This window comes from Pinus tabuliformis, chromosome J (assembly GCF_031772625.1).
Source record: "Pinus tabuliformis cultivar Carrire ecotype Pingquan chromosome J, CPIR1, whole genome shotgun sequence".
NCBI classification, from domain to species: domain Eukaryota; kingdom Viridiplantae; phylum Streptophyta; class Pinopsida; order Pinales; family Pinaceae; genus Pinus; species Pinus tabuliformis.
The window spans coordinates 938,234,608-938,255,948 of record NC_142295.1 but is presented as its reverse complement, the minus strand read 5'-3'; the positions used below and the strand labels follow the sequence as shown (position 1 = coordinate 938,255,948).

General features: G+C 40.9%; 1 protein-coding gene across 1 annotated transcript in view; it reads right to left on the bottom strand.

Annotated features, from left to right (window-relative positions):
* Positions 1–10,427: 10,427 nt before the first annotated feature.
* The window catches only part of LOC149229861 (Pre-mRNA cleavage complex II protein family), a 416,092-nt gene continuing 405,178 nt past the window's right edge, over positions 10,428–21,341 (bottom strand). The window contains exon 9 of the mRNA XM_089378767.1: positions 10,428–11,130. Within this exon, the coding sequence (XP_089234893.1) occupies positions 11,008–11,130 (123 nt within the window). The 3' untranslated portion in view covers positions 10,428–11,007. The remainder of the gene's footprint in view (positions 11,131–21,341) is intronic.

Genomic DNA, 21,341 nt, shown 5'->3' with positions numbered 1-21,341 from the left:
GCCTCTCAAGAGGTCAAATGATCAATAATACATGTCATTGGGCCTTCTAAGAATTTTGATGAAGTCCATAAGTGCCACAATGATGAATAGGACTCCCAAAAGTAGTGGACAAGGAGTTGGCCCCTTGTTCTCCAAACAATAAACCTATGGTGCTCCCAATGGGTGTGAGGGCACACAAGTAACCTCATGGGTCTCCACGTAGATTAGGGATGCTTGTAGACCATCTATAAGGGCTAAGATGATGGTGTAAGTGATGCCACATCAACATACAAGTCTCAGGTCATCTACCAAGTGCATAGTACAACTGTGGGGTTGGTTGGGCATGGTGAACCGGGTGCATCTTCCTCATCCAATAGGTGAATCTTGAGCAATCTCTGAACATCTTTGGGGATCCATGGAATGTTGTGTACTATTGTGGAGGCCCATGGCTCTCTACACACATCCTACATGTGCCAATGTAGCCCTCTGAAGGGTTAGGACCCCGTATAGGGAGACCAAACCCGAAATGGAGACCATCTGCAATCCTGCATAAGATCCAATGCATCCCCTAGCCTTCCAGTACACCAAGTCATTTAATGAAATCGAGTTAAAGAGCTTACAAACCATGGAGAACATGTGGGCACTTATAATGACATGCGCTTCCATAGCGGACTTTGGTATGCTTTAATGTCTCCAAGCTCAAAATGGGGTTAACCAAGTACCCTATTAGGTGGTTTCTACCTTTAATGGGGATAGTATGTCCAAGGTACATCCTTCAAAGGGTGGTGACATGTGATAAAGAGATGAATGGAGTAGGGAATGAAAGGGGCAACCCTGGGCCACATGTTGGGGTACAAGGGTAGTTAGTAAAAGGGAGCACCCACTTGGGTATGTAATGTCCAGGAAGGAACATTCGTGGTGCATGAAGTGCCCTGACCTTGATTTTTCCACCCTTCTTTATATGTCTTTTGCCTTTTGTGATTTTTCTTTGATTAACTTCTCGGGGCTAAAAGGATAAGAGCATGATGTGTAAGGTATAGTAGTGGATATCATGTTAATTTTAGGTATGTTCTATGCTTAGAGCAATTTATTTAAATTTTCACAATTAGCTCAATATCTTTTTCAGATTAGCAATCACATCAGCATAATAGTAAATTGCAGATAGAACATAAACATAAATCGCAGAAGACAAGCCAAGACAAGAGGACACAAGATGTGGTGCTAGCCAGGGACAAACCGCAATGTGGGGAAACCCTTGATCAATTCTTCTTATATGTTCTTCAATAGTTCAATAGAGAGAGAGAAAGAGAGATAGTACATATACAACAGAAGTCAACACTTTGACTTATCTAAATAAGAGCATAGATCATCTCTAAGTAAATGATACATGAGGTAGCTGAACTCAATTGAAGACATGATGCTTCAACTAATTCTCCCAAGGGACTCCATCACCATGTTGCACCTATCATTGTGCTGCTCCTCATCATCATGTTGCACCTCACTATGCTGCACCATGCTGCACCCATCATTACTATGCTACATCCCATCATGCTTTACCAATCATCACTGTACCCATCACTGTACTGCATCATGTACCATTGCAGTGCCAATGTGCTTGCTGCACCTTGCTTACCATACTGTTGTCCCAATGTGTTTACTACACCATGCTTGCTATTGTCCCATTGAAGCATTGTTGTACCATGATGTTGTCCCAATTTGAAGCACCATGCTTGCTGCCCCAATGTAGCATTGCTATACCATGTTGCTGTCCCAATTTGTAGCACCATGCTTGTTTCCCCAATGTAGCATTGTTGTACCATGTTGTTGTCCCAATTTGCAACACCATGCTTGTTGTTGTCCCATTGAAGCATTGTTGTACCATGTTGTTGTCCCAATTTGCAGCACCATGCTTGCTGCCCCAATGTACCATTGTTGTACCATGTTGCTATCCGAATTGTGCCATCATTGCACTATGCCATTGCTGTTGTCATGCTGCCCATGCATCTTGCCATCATACTACTAGCACTGTTGTTCCAAGTCTGTTTTCACTGTTGTTTATACTGTGACTGGTTAGGGCATCTTTTCATGCTGCAACAACCCTTAACCATCCACCAAAACAACTCTTAATCTCTGTGGCACACCTTCATGAGACACCTCCCCTAGCACGTTGTTGTTTAGGGCGTGTTTGAGTCCTCAACCTCTCCATGTTGTCCCTATTTTGAGGTGGTTGGGATTGAGGCCTACCACAACCCCACGTTGTCACCTACAGCCCACTAAAAACAGGCTTCCCTTACCTTTTCACTGCCCCAAACAAACCTGTGATTACCCTTCTTCAACTCGGCCTCCAAGCTCAGCTCCTTGGCCCTCTAACAACAGCTCAGTTAGCCTTAAACTAGACCTTAACTCCCTCGCTGCCTTGGCCTCTTCTTGTAGGATCACTCGCTGCCCTTTCTTGTACCCAAGACACCTCAATAGACCTGCGTCTAGGGCTTGAACAGACCCGCGATTAGGGCTAGGTAGACCTGGGGTTAGGGAAGATTTAGGACATCGTTAGGGTTGCTTTAGGACTGCAACTAGGGCTTGTTAAGGCCTCCTCCATAGTTGTGTTAAACTTCTTCCATGAGCTCCTTTAGGTCAAAGTAGATTCCTTCCATAGCTTCGCTGGCCTGTTTTCTTTGTTGCGGTTAGGGCAACCTCCTTTCCTCCAACGTCTAGGGCTTCTTCCTCCTAGATTTCTCTCACACTAAAACCAAAGACAAGTGGAGAGAAATCAAGAGAGAAGTGTGTGTGAAATGACTCTCAAGTCATCTCCTTTTATACTAAAATGTTGAGCACATGAGGGTGTTATTTGGATGTTGGCCGACCTTGACGAATTGTCTTATAACACAAACAAATTCATAACTCCATGAAAACTTATCGGAATCGGATGATCTTTAGATCAATCCTACACCTCTCAATGAGAGGGATCCAAGAAAAATATCGGCTGCCGTAAATAAGATGACCCACATGGAGTTTGGCCCTGGTTGCCAATTTTAACACTCCCTCTCAACTAGGGAGAACTCCGTCCGCTGGTCCATCTACCAAACTATACTATCTCTGCCATCAGTGCCCTGCATTGCTCTGCCCTACTCTGCTGAACCATGAAGAAGAAGAATTGATCAAGAATGTCTCATACCATTCTCTACTGATCCGAAGTCAGTTCCATATGAAGAGAGTGTGTCATAACACTCTTACTGATCCCAGATCAGTTCCAAAAGAGAGTGAGTTATGTCACTCTTACTGACTCGAAGTCAGTTTCATTGATCCCAGATCAATATCACAAGAGAGTGTCTCAAACCACTCATACTGATCCCAAATCAGTTTCATTGATCCCAGATTAATGGAGGTCATCCAAACATAGGGAGTACAGTAGATACAACGATGCGTCCATCGACAATACTACTATGGTCCCTAACCCCATTTCCCTGCTCATTGGCTAGATGAGAGGTACTTCCCATGAGTCCCACACTGCATGGGTAGGATGCCTCGACAAGAGAACCACTCATCATGTCCATAAATCGCCACAGGGTATCATAGGGGAAGGTTGAACCATTCACCTTGTACACAATGCACCATTAGGGGAGGGTGAGTTGCCCTATGGTCGTTTGTTGCTCCAAGAAGTACCCCAAGCCCCCGGAGCTCCCAGAGCTCGATGCATGCATCATGCAGGACCATCATAAGAGGGTCTCTCAACGACTCCAAGTCGTTCTGGAAAGTCACAAATTTGACCTTTCCCCAAGGCTTTGACAGAATGTCTGCGACCTGTACATCAGTCTCAATGCAATGGAGCCTCCTCGCTCATCGATGTACCATATCCCAAATAAGGTAGTATCTGATGTCTATATGTTGGAGCAATCATAGAATACGAGATTCCTCAACAATCGAATCCCCCCTGGTTGACACAGAAGATCACGGTGGTATCCATCATGTGTATAAACAACTCACTAAAGAGCTTCCACAACCAGGCAGCTTCACACGAGATCATACTCGTAGCTATGTATTCGGTCTCAGTGGTGCTCAAAGCAACCATCTTTTGCTTCCTGCTCATCCAGGATATCGAGCAAAACCCAAAGAGAATCAACACTCCGAAGTGCTCTTGAGATCCTCCATACTACCTGCCCAATCAGCGTTTGAATAATCATGCAGCTTCATATTTCCGGCAGTGTATCTCAATCCATGAGAGATTTTGCCCCGAAGATATCTGAGAAGATTCCCCGCACCAATCTAGTGAGGCTCAACCAAAATATGAGCCCAAAATGCTAACTGCAAAACATATATCCGAACGGGAGTTCACCAAGAACATCAATGCTAGAATGAGTTTATCAAACTCAGAGCCATTTCCCAAATCAGGTTCGACATCCCTACCATATAAATTCTAAAAGTTATGCTCCATCGAGGTAGTCACGAGCTTGCAATTCACCATTCCAAATCTGGAATCCAACTCCCTCTTACTTTTGCAAATGAGAGGGTATGCACCTATCATAAAGAAGTCATCCTCATAAGGTGCCAGTATGAGAGGTCTATCATCCACAACCTTCAAGCAATGGTTTGGATCGACTTCACTCCTAGTGAATCTCAGTGTCATTAGACAACTATCAATCCTCTAATATTAAGCCCGGGGTGTTAGCTTCAAGCCATAGAGGGCTTTCTTCCACCTGCATAAATGAGATTCCTGATCATGAATCTCAAACCCCTCGGGTTGTTCCAAACCCGTGGACCTTCTACATGAGGGGAAAGGTCCCCTTGTAATATTTTCCTTCGATACATCTCTGACATGTACCTTCATGCTCTTCTTGAATTCAGGCATCCCTGTCACCATTTGACTCAAATCGGGTAGGGCCCTATAATAAGTAGAGCTCCGATGCTATAGATGAGATGTGTCAACTGACATGGTCCCCAATGGACCATCCTGCAACTTGATACAAATTGCCAACCTTGAACTCATGAGTAAAAGCATCTTTGAAAATTCTATTTTCAAACACGTACCTTTCCATTGATGAATGCCACCCTGAAACCTTTGATTTCCATTGCCGAAATGGACACCAGGTTCTTCTTGCGATCAGGTACATAAAGAGATTCTCGTAAATGAACTAAGTTACCCTCATCCAATTGAGGGGTAACATTCCCTACACCCTTTCCGGGATAGGTGGCATCAACTCCGAGTATAATCCCACGATTGTTTCCATCTCTACCAAATTAGAGAGTGCACCCTTCTATCCAATGAAGTGCTTTGAAGCACCATAATGAATAAGCCATATTCCCAAAGAGTCTGGAGGAGAGGGCCAATATAAGATAATGCTTATTTATCTTATCAGAAACAACATTTGATTCTTCATACCTGGGGTTCCTTGCTTTCTTCGAAGAGTCAGCTATTTCCTTGATGACTTGCATGACCTGTCATTCCTCTGATCATTGAAGATGTCCCTGGAATGACTGTTATCATCATTAAGTGATGTGTCCCTACATTGGACACTCCTTCGCATAATGGCAAAACTTATTACAAACAAGGCATATGCCTTTCCTTTCACCCTGAGATCTGGACTTCCCATTGAAGTGATCTGTAGGTAGGCCATCAGAAGCTTCCACTGCGCCATTCCGATAATGTTCTCTGCTTTGACTTCACCCTTGGTGAATTTGAAAGGGATGGGGAACCCATTGATCCTTTTGTCCTTTCCCAATTGTCTTCGGTGATTGTTCTTTCACTCTTTCTTGGGCTTTGTCTTCACCTCAGCTTTGATACCATGTTAATTTTAGGTATGTTCTTTGCTTAGAGCAATTTATTTAAATTTTCACAGTTAGCTCAATATCTTTTCCAGATTAGCAATCACATCAACATAATAGTAAATTGCAAATAGAGCATAAACATAAATTGCAGAAGACAAGCCAAGACAAGAGGACACAGGATGTGGTTCTAGCCAGGGACAAACCCCAATGTGGGGAAACCCTTGATCAATTCTTCTTATATGTTCTTCAATAGTTCAACAGAGAGAGAGAGAGAGAGAGAGATACAACAAAAGTCAACACTTTGACTTATCTAAATAAGAGCATAGATCATCTCTAAGTAGATGATACATGAGGTAGTTGAACTCAGTTGAAGACATGCTGCTTCAATTAATTCTCCCAGGGGACTCCACCATGCTGCACCTATCATTGCACTGCTCCTCATCATCATGTTGCACCTCACTATGATGCACCATGTTGCACCCATCATTACTACGCTGCATCCCATCATGCTTTATCAATCATGACTGTACCCATCACTGTACTGCATCATGTACCATTGCAGTCCCAATGTGCTTGCTACACCTTGCTTACCATACTATTGTCCCAATGTGCTTACTACACCATGCTTGTTGTTGTCCCATTGAAGCATTGTTGTACCATGCTGTTGTCCCAATTTGCAGCACCATGCTTGCTGCCCCAATGTAGCATTTTTGTACCATGTTGCTGTCCCAATTTGCAGCACCATGCTTGCTGCCCCAATGTAGCATTGTTGTACCATGTTGTTGTCCCATTGAAGCATTGTTGTACCATGTTGTTGTCCCAATTTGCAGCACCATGCTTGCTGCCCCAATGTAGCATTGTTGTACCATGTTGCTGTCTGAATTGTGCCATCATTGCACTATGTCATTGCTGTTGTCATGCTGCCCATGCATCTTTCTATCATACTACTAGCACTATTGTTCCAAGTCTGTTTTCATTGCTCTTTATACTGTGACTGGTTATGGCATCTCATCATGCTGCAATGACCCTTAACCATCCACCAAAACAACTCTTAATCCCTGTGGCACACCTTCATGAGACACCTCCCCTAGCACGATGTTGTTTAGGGCGTGTTTGAGCACTCAACCTCTCCACGTTGTCCCTGTTTTGAGGTGGTTGGGACTGTGGCCTACCACAGCCCCACGCTGTCACCTACAACCCACTCAAAACAGGCTTCCCTTATCTTTTTGCCACCCCAAACAAACCTGTGATCACCCTTCTTCAACTCGGCCTCCAAGCTCAGCTCCTCGGCTCTCTAACAACAACTTGGTTAGCCTTAAACCAGACCTTAACTCCCTCGTTGCCTTGGTCTCTTCTTGTAGCATCATACGCTGCCCTTTCTTGTACCCAAGACACCTCAATAGACCTGTGCCTAGGGCTTGAACAAACCTGCGATTAGGGCTGAGTAGACCTGCGGTTAGGGCAGATTTAGGACAACGTTATGGCTGCTTTAGGGTTGCGGCTAGGGCTTGTTAAGGCATCCTCCATAACTGCATTGAACTTCTTCCATGGGCTCCTTTAGGTTAATGTAGATCCCTTCCTTAGCTTCGATGACCTATTTTCTTTGCTGCGACTAGGGCAGCCTTCTTTCCTCCAACGTCTAGGGCTTCTTCCTCCTAGATTTCTCTCACACTAAAACCCAAGGCAAGTGGAGAGAAATCAAGAGTGAAGTGTGTGTGAAATGACTCTCAAGTCATCTCCTTTTATACTAAAACATTGAGCACATGAGGGTGTTATTTGGATGCTAGCCGACCTTGACAAATTGTCTTATAACACAAATAAATTCATAAATCCATGAATACTTATCGAAATCGGATGATCTTTAGATCAATCCTATACCTCTCAATGAGAGGGATCCAAGAAAATTATCAACTGCCATAAATACGATGACCCACATGGAGTTTGGTCCTAGTTTCCAATTTTAACATATCCCTTTTAAGGCGGGGTGAATCATTGCCCACCAGGGGTTGGGACAATCATGGGTTCCTGAATGATAAAGGAGGCTCATCTAGGGCTTATAGGAACTAGGGTGATGGCCATGATAATGGGGTAGAGCTCATGTATTGGCTTTTGCCCACATGCTAAATGTATTTGTCTCGATCATTTTTTGCATTTTGTGGTACATTTTCTTGTTGAATGTGGCCAATTATGTTTTTACTTTTCTTTTCAGTTGCATCAACCTCTGGGGCATCATTCTAGGCCCAACCCAAGGTGTGGGCAAGGGAAGGTGGGAGGTTGACCCTATGTGGACCCAGTGGAGGAATGTGGAACTAGGTGGGAGAAATGATGAATGTGGTTATAATGGCGGAAGGGGAGTGATATATGTGGATAAGGGAATCGGACAACACAACCAAATTATAGATTTCCCATGTAGTACCATTCCTAAAGCGCAAAAGTCAGTTAAAGAGATCCCACGGGACTATGGTCCAAGGTTAACATCCAAAAGAGGTCTAGGGGACAAGAGCACAGACCTAGCCCAGAATTCCCCCATTAATCCATGCCCAGAAGTATCCATGATAAGAAAAATACAATACTCAATTACCAAATGACAAGGCATACCTTTGGGTTCAGGAGGCCCACCTTCAAACATACGACCATGATAGATGGGTGAGGGACCACATGGTTGGCTCAGGTGGCGGAGAAATGGCACAACAAGCTAGTTGGCGGCTGCAAGGGGCTTCTCGCTGTCGACTGAGGACCATCTTGCAGAAAAAAATTCTCCTAGGGATATCACCCACAAAATCATGGGTAACAGGATGCAAGGTCCCTTGCATTCTTTTGACAATCTCAAAATAGGGGTAGCCACAAGACAATGTTGATAAATCAAATAACCCAATTCTCCTATAGTTAAAGGAAATGGTGTAGCCCTCTTAAGGCATATGATAATTTTCTTATATTTATTTTAGATCGCAGGGAATAAGATGTATGTGTGTGTGTGTATCCAATTGTGGCTTTCCCGCTAGGCCTTTATTGGTCAAATTCTACGATCTATTGATTGTCTTAATTTGATGGGCAACAATTAATTTTGTTTGGCTTTTCTATATCTAAGGTAAAATCTAAGTACTAGGGTCTATTTAATCTAGTCTTACCCCTAGTTTACTCTTCTACATCTTGACTGTTGATGGTCATCTTAATGTCAATAATGGTGCCTAGAAAAATAATATTCAATCACCATACAATGTGACAAATTAAATCTGAAGAGGAAATTCATTACTAAGAAAACTTCAATCTTTGTGAAAATCAAACACAATGAAAGAATGGAAGCTCCTTTACAAATGAGGATTCGATTTCAAGCATTCATAATGTAGAAATACAAATATGTAAAGGAGGATGTTCAAAATATAAAAGAGGTTTAAAGTTACGAATATAGGTCCTTACGAAAAATTGATCTAATACAATGAAAATAAAAACTATTCAATGCTTCATATTGATTACAAGGGGCGGGCCTAGAATGTTACATTAATTCTTAACATTCATTAGCAATAGATTGTGTATGGTTGACTTGTTATAACATACAATATAGAGGTTCATTATTACTAACTAGGACAATTTACCAATGGAAAAAAGAAGCGTAGAAAAAGGCATTATTTACAAGCTTGAATTTATTGAAACCAACAATCTTGAAAAGAAGACTCATAATTACTCCTCAATGTTAGCCACTAAAGTAATCCTTCAAAGGCATGTACTCATTGCATGCAGAGGTACCTACAAGAAGCCTAATTCCACTATAGACAATGAAGTGCCCATCTTTTTTAAGTCACAAGGCCATCCCAATGTTACTTAACAATGTTGTTTGCTCCACGCTTTAACTATAATGTTTCAAAAACATTTGGTATTCCTGTACTTAAAGTGGTCTATTATTTCATACAGTGAGTTTTTTTACATATTAGTTTAGTTATTCCCATTAAAATTGGATACATATGTTTTTGTTAAAAACTTTAGTTATTTCTTTTGCATTTTTAAGTATATCCATGAAACTTCATAGCACTTTTCACAAAACAAAAAAGTGGTGCTAGATCACCTCGTTGTATTCTCTTATAATAAAAATTATGACAATTTCAACGCTATTAAATTAGTATACACTTTCATTACATGTGAAATGGCAATGACCCAAATACATTACCCACATAACCAAACAATAAAATCTTTGATGAAAGTCCCATATGTCAGATTAATGAGCAATAAATATAACATTTAACCGACATAAAAAGACACCTCATCAAAAGGTGCCAATCATTACCCACATAACCAAACAATAACCATTTAGCCAAATGCAATAACACTTTTTATGAAAATCTTTGATGAAAGTCCCACATGTCAGATCAATGAGCAGTAAGTGTAACATTTGACAGACATGAAAGGACACCTCATCAAATATTAAAGGTGCCAATCGTTATTAACAGACAACCGTTGCTTATTCAGAAGTAACTAAAGGTCGTTAGGTTTCAATTTTAATCAAATTCAGCATTATTGCATTAATTATAAAAGAAACTTATAATCACTTCCAACAAGGTGTTTTGGTCTCAACGCTGATAGCACCCTCGATAAATTTGCATTGTGTTCGCTTCATCAATGTAAAGGAAATCCTATGCTTTGCCAAAGACAAGCTACTAAACCGACTAGCATTTCTTTATACACAGCACCCCTTGCATTAAGAAACTCTCAGTTGTGATAATAAAATATTTCCTACATTTGAAGATACAATTACTGATGTCTAATTCAAGTCATGTTTTTGGCCATAATATACATATCATACTTAGTCACTAATTAGGCCAAACTGGATACTAAGACTTGCAAATCAAGCAACAAATCAGCTTGTATTAACTTTTTTTAACTGACTTACACCATCTGTTGCTTCAAAATGTAGGGAGAAGTTATATCATATATCTTTTATGATGAGAAGTCAGGACGGCCTATTTCAATAACAATCGACCAGGTTTCAGCTATCAACCTCCAACAGCTTGGAGTAAGTATGGCACTGTGAACACTTCTGTAATTTGAGCTCTTTGTCCTATGGAGACATGTCCAACCCCAGCTAATTTTGAGAAAGGATGGTAAATTTATCGCAAAATCCACTTCAGAGCAAGAAAAATAAGAGCGCATAAATCTCGAAGAGATCATGTCCTAACATTGCTCCAAAGAGATTCCAGAGCTTTGTAATTTTGGTTGAAAATTCAAAATGCATAAATATACACTTCCATTATAAGAAAAAAGCATTCACCGACCCTATCCCTTTGCCGACCTATCGCTTTTCTTATCCTTTTGCTTACTGTACTTTACCGAAGCTGCACCAGTGCCTTCTCTGGAAATTGTGTTGGAAGACAGATATGGACAAATAAATCCTCGCTTCTGCAGTAACACAATGATACTTAGTGATACAGTTAAAATCAAATCTAGAACGAAATTGTTAAATTCATGAATTTTTTTCCTAAAAATGGCTTAATCTTCACATTAACACAAAAGAAATAACAGAAGATTCTTCAAATGTTTGGCAAGCAATGTTAAAAGCAGCCCGTATTGTAGGAAAATGGACAGCTTAGGCACTGGGAAAAGGCAATAACCTAAGCTTAGGTGAAAACCCCTGGATTGGAGTTGGTGGAAACTAGAAACTTTCAGCCTACCGGCAAGACTTCTTGAGATGGCTGAGAGCTGCGGCTAGTCCTAGCTCTAGCTGTGTTCAGGACTGGTTAACTGCAGATCAGCTAGGCTTGAATGGCGACTTAGCTTTTGAATGGTCTCAATACATTATTTTTCTGCTGAATTACACAACTGTGAGGCTTGCAAACCAAGAGTACGACCTTAAATGTGTCAAATGCAAAGCCGCAGGTATCATGACAGCCAAATCAGGATATAAGGCAAAGATGGAAGACTAAGTCAGAGAAGAAAGCTCTGGTTGTAGAAGGCTGTCTGGAAGCTGACTGCTGGACAGTCTAAAATCTAAAAAAATTCTCTGGCTTGCTCCTGCAAATACGAATCAGACTTGGGAAAATGGTCAAAAGCATGGCTAGCGGGGCCCAGGTTGGTGCATACTTTGAAACCAAGTTCTCTTTTCTTAATGCTCCTTTTCCAAGGTTGTTTGGAATGAAATTCTTCAAGCCGTAGTCGGCATGAATTGGGGAGGGGGGAGGTTCGGAATGGAACAAGGCGGGGTGGAATTCGGGATGGAACAAGGCTACCTTGCTGGACTTTTTAAAAAGCTGGCTTCACGATAGGTCTATGATCTCACTTAGAACTCTTCCATGTTATCTGACCTGGGGTATTTGGCTCTCCAGAAACAATATGATTTTTCAAACTAAAATTTCTTCTGCCAATTTAGTAGCATAGAAAATCAAGGTGGCCTTTGAAATAAGTTTGAAGTTTTTTCTGATAAGCTCATAAGGTCAGAAATGAAATTACCTTTAACTCAGAGGTAGCCCAGGGATTCTTTGTGAAAATTCCTTTAAATGCAGCGACTGGAAATTATTCTTTTAACTGGTCAATTATTACACAGTTTATTTGCTACGGCAAATAATGGATAATTCACAATTTCACACTACAAGTCTTCACAAATAAAAATTACGTTGCGAAAAAAAAATACGAAGAACTGAGAAATTAGAGCAATCACACATACAAATTAACATTGTTAGTTTTGGACAACTGTCCCTGGAAAAACCCAATGTAGGAAAATCGGTGCAGTAGATGAAGGTTTTATTATTATACAACAATGAATCTAAGTACAATAATTTGGAAGCCAAACTAGTGATCCAATCAAAGAGAATCATGGGCAAAATTCCTATGAAGATTTTTCCTCACCCCACAGCTGATTTCAGCTCCCAAAACTAGGTCTTAGCGATTCACACTTTCTTCTGCGTCAGCGTTGTTAAGGAATCTAGGGCAAAGTAGTGTAGTGTGATTCTTCGTTACTTGATAACAATTTGTGGAGTCTTTTTACTTTTCTTGTTAGCTTAATCTTCTTCTTCTTCTTATTAATTCATGTGTGTGTACTTCATCAAACTGCGACCAAAACACAAGAACAAGAACACAAGATGTTGGCTCTCTGCGAGGGCCAAAATCTCTCCTCTTGAGAGAAAAACCCTTTAGTGAATTTTTCTTATTGAAGCTTCTATTGATCAATGCCAAACCCTAGACCCCTGACAAGAGTATCCTCCAAGCATAAGTCAAGTCCTTCCGTTTTTTCTGCCCTTCTTCCGGCGCTTCATTCTCTTACTATGAATCTTGTCTAGAGATAGATTTTCTTTGAGTGAGTCTTCTAGATGAGATGTTCCTCTTCTATCCCTTGCTCAAGTATACTTCATCTGTGACCAACCGAAATCTTTCTTGAGTGTATCTCTGTTCTGCTGTTCTACTGCCCTAGTTTTGTGGGAGGATTATTGGGTGTTGTTTGGCCTTCTCTTCTTCACTTGAGTGTCTTTCTTCCACGCTGGAGTAGGAGACCTTGTAGGCCTAGTTACTAGCCCAAACAATGAAGAATATACAATTGTGATTTCACTGCTGATGTAGCCGCAAACTTTCCTTCAATTTCTCACACGTGTAACTATGTATACCCTGGAAAACAATCCTTTAGATTTTGTTGTTCTTCCTCCTTATCTTGCTGCCCTTGTAGACCCTTTACCTTGGCTTTCTTCGTTCTTCTAGTCATCCTTTTCTTGCAGATTTCAAAGCTCAATTGATGCATTGTCTTTGGAGTGGACAGCCTCTATAAATAGAGGATTGTCCCTCCATTTAGGCCGACTAGTCTTCTTAATTGTAGGCCGACTTTGAGGGCAGTTTGGTGGCTGATTTGTTGAGAAGACTTCGGATAGTTTCCATGGTGGTGTAGCATGCTTGGAGGAGCTTCTTGAAAGTGTCATTACATAGGAGTAGACTTGACTTTGCTTGGAGGTTTCCCTTTGACTTTAATATATATTTATACATAGTGTAACATGCCCTCAAGGCCTTCAATATTTTCTCTTGACTATTTGACTCATATAGCACTTTGACATGTGCTTAGACCTACTTCAATGAGCAAGAAACTCATTGACATATCTTATAAAAATAATATTTATTTTCTTGGATAAGTACAAATATCAAAAGTACATTTATGAAGACCGAACCTAGTTACACTTCGACAAGCCTCTGCGTAGTGCTTGTGTAGGGTTTGTTGCTACTGCCTCTGAAACTCCTTAAATTTGCAGCTTTGCTTTTCTTCGACTCTAGCACTAATTCATTGGCTCTCCAGATCAAAATCCTAGCTACCAGCTACTGAATCCACTGTTAAGGTTACTTGCTAGACTTTTTAAAAAGTTGGCTTCATGGCATATCTATGATCTCACTTAGAACTCTTCCATGTTATCTGACCTGGGGTATTTGGCTCTCCAGAAACAATATGATTTTTCAAGCTAAAATTTCTTTTGCCAATTTAGTAGCATAGAAAATCAAGGTGTCCTTTCAAATAAGTTTGAAGTTTTTTCTGAAAAGCTCATAAGGTTAGAAATGAAATTACCTTTATCTCAGAGGTAGCCCAACGATTCTCTGTGAAAATTCCTTTAAATGCAGCGACTGGAAATTATTATTTTAACTGGTTAATTATTACACGGTTTATTTGCTATGGCAAATAACGGATAATTCACAATTTCACACTACAAGTCTTCACAAATAAAAATTACGCTACGAAAATAAAATATGTGGAACTGAGAAATTAGAGCAATCACACACACAAATTAAAACTGTTACTTTTGGACAATTGTCCCTGGAAAAACCCAATGTAGGAAAATCGGTGCAGCAGATGAGGGTTTTATTATTATACAACAGTGAATCTGAGTACAATAATTTGGAAGCCAAACTAGCGATCCAATCAAAGAGAATCACAAGTAAAATTCTTGTGAGGATTTTTCCTCACCCCACAACTGATTTCAGCTCCTAAAACTAGTTCTCAGCAATTCGCACTTCCTTCTGCGTTAGCCTCTGCATAGTGTTTGTGCAGCCTTTGTTGCTGCTACCCCTGGAAACTCCTGAAATCTGCAACTTTGCTTTTCTCTGACTCTGGAACTGATTCATTGGCTCTTGAGATCAAAATCCTGGTTACCAACCACTGAATCGACTATTAAGGCTACCTTGCTAGACTTTTTAAAAAGCTAGCTTCATGACAGGTCTATGATCTCACTTAGAACTCTTCCATTTTATCTGATCTGGGGTATTTGGCTCTGTTAAGTTATGGTATGTTCTATGCTTATAATAATTTACTTCTTTTCCTTATTATATTCCATAGATTAGCAATCACATGCACATAAAGTAAAGTGCAGATAGAACATTAAACGATCGACAGAAAACAAGCCAAGACAAGAGACACAAGATGTGGCAGCTAGCCAGGGACAAACCCCACAATGTATGGGGAAATCCTTTGATCAAATCTTCTTTTATCTTCAATAATTCAGCAGAGAGAAATAGTACAATCAATCTAATTTATATCAGCAGTAGCAAACCCTAGATCAGCAGTTTCAGCATTAGCGGCTTCAACATCAAACTAGGGCAGATGATATTTCACAAACCGATTGTCGGATCGGTTTGATTCCACCACCAAAAGTTGCGGCTTCCAAAGGAGGTTCAGATGAACCTACAACACAGTTCAGATGAGGAGATCTTCTAGTCCACGTAGGTCAATCTTTACTTCTACAGTTGCAGCTTCAGTGTCAGCAGCTTCCGACTTCAAACTAGGGCAGTGGATATCTTGCAAACCATCCGTCGGATTGACTTGATTCCACCACCAAAAGTTGCGGTTTTCAGAGGAGATTTAGATGAACCTACAGCGCAGTTCAGATGAGGAGATCTTCTAGTCCACGCAGGGCAATCTTTACTTCTACAGTTGCAGCTTCAGTTTCAGCAACTTCCGGCTTCAAACTAGGGCAGTCGATATCTTACAAACCATCTGTCGGATTGACTTGATTCCACCACCAAAAGTTGTGGCTTTCAGAGGAGGTTCAGATGAACCTACAGCGCAGTTCAGATGAGGAGGTCTTCTAATCCACGCAGGTCAATCTTTACTTCTGCAGTTGCAACTTCAGTTTCAGCAGCTTCTAGCTTCATGTGTGAGGGAGAGACCCTTTTTTGCGCAGTAGAGAAGAGACTCTTTTCTACGTAGTAGAGAGAGAGAGAGATGTGATGAGATGAGTGAGTCCAAATGAGGAAAAGTCCTCCTGTATTTATACACAACATTGGTGTTTGAATAGATGCGACTGTTGGGCTTCTGAGCCTACATGAGTTGTAGGTCGGCTTGATAATAATTCCATAATCAAAATAAATTCATATCTCCATGAATACTTATCGGAATCGGATGATCTTTATATCAATCCTACACCTCTCGACGAGAGGAATCTAATAAAAATATTATTAGCCATGAATAAGATGACTCACATGAATTTTTGCCCTAGTTTCCAATTTTAACACTCCCTCTCAACTAGGGAGAACTTCATCTGCAATCTGTCTATCGGTCGTTACTATTCATCCATCAAATGCACTACCTTGTACAGCCTGACCCTTGCCCTGCTCTGCTCTATTCTGCCTGTTCTGCTTTGTCTTGTTCTGCCCTGTACTGATCTGTACGGCTCTGCTTTGTTATGCGCTGCTCTGCTTTGTTCTGTTCTGCTCTGCTTTTGTCCAAATTATGAAGAAGAAGAAATGATCAAGGATGTATCATACTGACTCAAAGTCAGTCTCAGAGTATGTACCACTGGTCCCAGACCAGTCTCAACCAACCCGAAGTCAGCGTCATAGTGAGTACAACTCCACTGGTCCTAGACCAGTATCATCCTCCACTGACTCAAAGTCAGTCTCAGAGTGCGTACCACTGGTCCCAGACCAGTCTCAACCGACCTGAAGTCAGCTTCATAGTAAGTACCACTCCTACCACTAGTCCCAGACCAGTCTCAACCGACCTGAAGTCAGCGTCATAGTATGTACCACTCTCACTGGTCCCAGACCAGTACTGCACTGACACGAAGTCAGTCTCAGAGTATGTACCACTGGTCTCAGACTAGCCTCAACTGACCCGAAGTTAGTGTCATAGTATGGTACAACTCCTACCACTCTTAATGCCAGCCTCAGATATGCTTGAGTGAACCAACTGTAATATATCGAAGGTCCTGCTTTGGCTTAAGGGGAATGGTCCCCTTTTGAGCTTTCCTTCGGCACATCCTGGACATACACCTTCTTTCTCTACTCGGAATTTGGGCATCCCTGTCACCATTTGTCTTACACCGAGTAGAGCTTTATAATGAAGGGGGGAAAATATCCGATGCCAAAGTTCAGACTGAAGAGATGTGTCATAAGGCATGACACCTAGCGGACTTCCATCAACCTGATATAATGAATCAACATGAAACCCAAGAGTAAAGGCATCTTTAATATTATTTTTCCATATATGTACCTTGCCATTGTTGAAGGTTACCTTGTAGCATTTGTATTCCATTGCCAAGATGGGTACTAGGTTCTTTTTGAGGTTAGGTGCATTTAATACATCCTGGAATTTCTAGCCTTCTTGAATGGTTGTCCTCTTCTCTGATTCCCAGCTCTCGTCTTACCTTTGCTATTGAATTTGTCATTCCTTTGATTGCCATTAGAGGGATTTTGATCATCGTCCCGGTGTGAGTCTTTTCTATCAAGGCACTCCCTTGCATGGTGACCTGCTTTATCGTAGATGTAACATCGTCCTTTTCTTCCATCCTTAGGTCCAACCTTTCCTTTTGATTTAGTCCCGGAATTATTTATTTTCTTAGCATGAGAAGAAAAGGCAGTAGGACCTCTAGGCATGGGCATTTCTTGCTCTTCTACCCGTGTTTCTTCTTGAATGCATCTAGCCATTAATTCCTCGAAACCAGGAATTACATTATTGTTTAGAAGAGTAGTCCTGAACAAGTACCATTCGGATGGTAATCCTCCAAGAGTCGTAAGTGTCATTTTCCTATCAGTGATATTCTCCCAAATAGATAGGAGATCGTTCTTGATCTCGGTGATTCTTAAGAAGTATGCTTGCATACTCTCATCTTTACCCTTATGAATTTCCTTCAGCTTATTTCTAAGAAAGAAAACTTGATTTGCATCATTAACTTTAAATAAACTCACCAGTCTATCGTAGATTTCCTTGGAGGTGTTCAGGTCGGAGATGTAGGCCACCAAGTGCTTGTCGATAGAGTCCCAGATGATCTTCTGTTTTGACTTCTCCGGTTTTCCATTTGTTCTAGGCAGCAGCAGATGCATTTGATGGAGGCTCAACAATATTGCCTCTTACATGGTCCAGCATTCCTTGGTCTTCAAGGGTTAGATCGATAGACATCTTCCATCCATGATAGTCAGTTTTCTCACGGAGCTTGTTTTCGACAAGAAAGAGTGTTGAGAACCCCATAGTTCTTTAAGGATAGGCTTGCCAATCTTCTCTTCGATGATTGCTCTTGCTCTTGCTCGGGCTTTGTCTTCACCTCAGCTCCGATACCATGTTAAGTTATGGTATGTTCTATGCTTATAACAGTTTATTTCTTTTCCTTATTATATTCCACAGATTAGCAATCACAAGTACATAAAGTAAAGTGTAGATAGAACATTAAACGATCGACAAAAAACAAGCCAAGACAAGAGACACAAGATGTGGCGGCTAGCCAGGGACAAACCCCACAATGTGTGGGGAAATCCTTTGATCAAATCTTCTTTTATCTTCAATAATTCAACAGAGAGAAATAGTACAATAAATCTGATTTATATCAGCAATAGCAAACCCTAGATCAGCAGCCTCAGCGTTAGCAACTTCATCATCAAACTAGGGCAGACGATATCTCACAAACCGACCGTCGGATCGGTTTGATTCCACCACCAAAAGTTGCGGCTTCCAGAGGAGGTTCAGATGAACCTACAGCGCAGTTCAGATGAGGAGATATTCTAGTCCACGTAAGTCAATCTTTACTTCTGCAGTTACAACTTCAGTTTCAGTAGCTTCCAGCTTCAAACTAAGGCAGTCGATATCTTGCAAACCGTCCGTCGGATTGACATGATTCCACCACCAAAAGTTGTGGCTTTCAGAGGAGGTTCAGATGAACCTACAGCGCAGTTCAGATGAGGAGATCTTCTAGTCCACGCAGATCAATCTTTACTTCTGCAGTTGCAGCTTCAGTTTCAGAAGCTTCCGGCGTCAAACTAGGGCAGTGGATATCTTCAAACCGTCCATTGGATTGACTTGATTCCACCACCAAAAATTGCGGCTTTCAGAGGAGGTTCAGATGAACCTACAACGCAGTTTAGATGAGGAGATCTTCTAGTCCATGTAGGTCAATCTTTACTTCTATAGTTGTAGCTTCAGTTTCAGCACCTTCCGGCTTCACATGTGTGAGGGAGAGACCCTTTTCTGCGCAGTAGAGAAGAGACTCTTTTCTGCGCAGTAGAGAGAGAGAGAGAGAGAGAGATGTGATGAGATGAGTGAGTCCAAATGAGGAAAAGTCCTCCTGTATTTATACACAATGTTGGTGTTTGAATAGATGCGACTGTTGGGCTTCTGAGCCTACATGAGTTGTAGGTCGGCTTGATAATAATTCCATAATCAAAATAAATTCATATCTCCATGAATACTTATCGGAATCGAATGATCTTTATATCAATCCTACACCTCTCGATGAGAGGAATCTAATAAAAATATTATCAGCCATGAATAAGATGACCCACATGAAGTTTTGCCCTAGTTGCCAATTTTAACAGGCTCTCTAGAAATAATATGATTTTTCAAGGTAAAATTTTTTCTGCCAATTTAGTAGCATAGAAAATCAAGGTGGCCTTTGAAATAAGTTTGAAACCTTTTCTGAAAAGCTCGTAAGGTCAGAAATGAAATTACCTTTAACTCAAAGGTAGGCCAGGGATTCTTTGTGAAAATTCCTTGAAATGCATCAACTCTAAATTATTCTTCTAATTGGTTAATTATTACGCAGTTTATTTAATACGGTAAATAACGAATAATTCACACTGCAATTCACAAATAAAAATTACACTGCGAAAATAAAATATGCGGAACTGAGAAATTTAGATCAATAACACACACAATTTAACATCGTTATTTTTGGACAACTGTCCCTGGAAAAACCCAATGTGGGAAAACCGGTGCAGTGAATCTGAATACAATAATTTGGAAGCCAAACTAGCAATCCAATCGAGAGAATCACTGGCAAAATTCTTGTGAAGATTTTTCCTCACCCCACAGCTGATCTCAGCTCCCAAAACTGGCTCTCAGCAATTCACACTTCCTTCTGCATCAACCTCTGTGCAATGCTTGCGCAGGCTTTGCTGTTGCTGCCTCCGGAAACTCCTAAAGTCTGCAGCTCTACTTTTCTCTGGCTTTGGAACTGATTCATTGACTCTCTAGATCAAAATCTCGGCTACTAGCTACTGAATTGACTGTTCCTCCAACTAGACCAAACTACTCTACAGTTGTTGCATGTGTAGTGCTTGTGCAGTCCCTCTGGGCAAACTCGCACTCCCTCAATATGACTCTTCCGACATTGGAACCCTCCACCAGAATACTGTCTTACTCCTCTACCAGCTACGACTTGATCTTTGGCTTGAATCGTTCTGCTGAATCACTTTGCTACTGGAAAATCGATTTGCCTAGATCACTGAGTATCTACACTGGTGTGTTATCCATCAACCCTATCGACCTCCTCTTATAATCTCTCATTGGGGAAGCAACGAACATGATCAAATCCTGATCAATGTCTTAGATCATCTCTGAGTTGATCCATGTGAGTTTCTAGAAAATTCTTATATTTCTCAATTAATTCCTATTAATTAATCGACTTTCCTATTGAGTTGTCTCTAGGTGGAATTTCTAGAAACGATTTCTGGGTTTTGAAGAACTTTTGTGTTTTGGCCTCTCCCCAAATTTTGAGACTAGAACACCATCCAATGCTACAAAAACTAACACTACCTCTTAACAAGGAAGGTGTTCTAGTGTTGTACTACTACAATCCCCTGTTTCTACATCATCCTCCCATACATGTTGATGTCTGACAACTGTAGTTGCCTGCCACTGTCCATCAATAACTGTGCTAACTCTAATTCATCTGCTATTGAATGTAGCTGAACCATGCTGTTAACACTGCATTGTACAACCTATACTGTTGCCAACTCTACATTTGCACTGGAACCCAACTAACACTCCCTCTCATTGTTGTTGTTGTTGTTGCAACCACTGCAACTGAGATCCAAAAATACTCTGTCCTTGCTACTAGAACAATTTCTCCATGTTGAAGAGTGTAACTAGGTTCGGTCTTCATAATGACATGTAACTGTGACTTTTGTAAATGATGTAAAGAAGGAAAATAAAATTATTATTGTAAGACTTGCTTCATGGGTTTCATGAGCAAGGGATTTTATTTTTTTAGATGGCTCCCATTGTGAGCCTTTAGGAGTTTTCATAGAGTTAATGTCATGTATGGAATGTATATAAATCTATAAAGGTGTCTAGAAGCACTCCAATGATAAGAAAAACCCTCTTCCTATGTCGGTCTCAAGATGAAGCAGAACCCATGTCGGCTCACAATTATGGAGACACA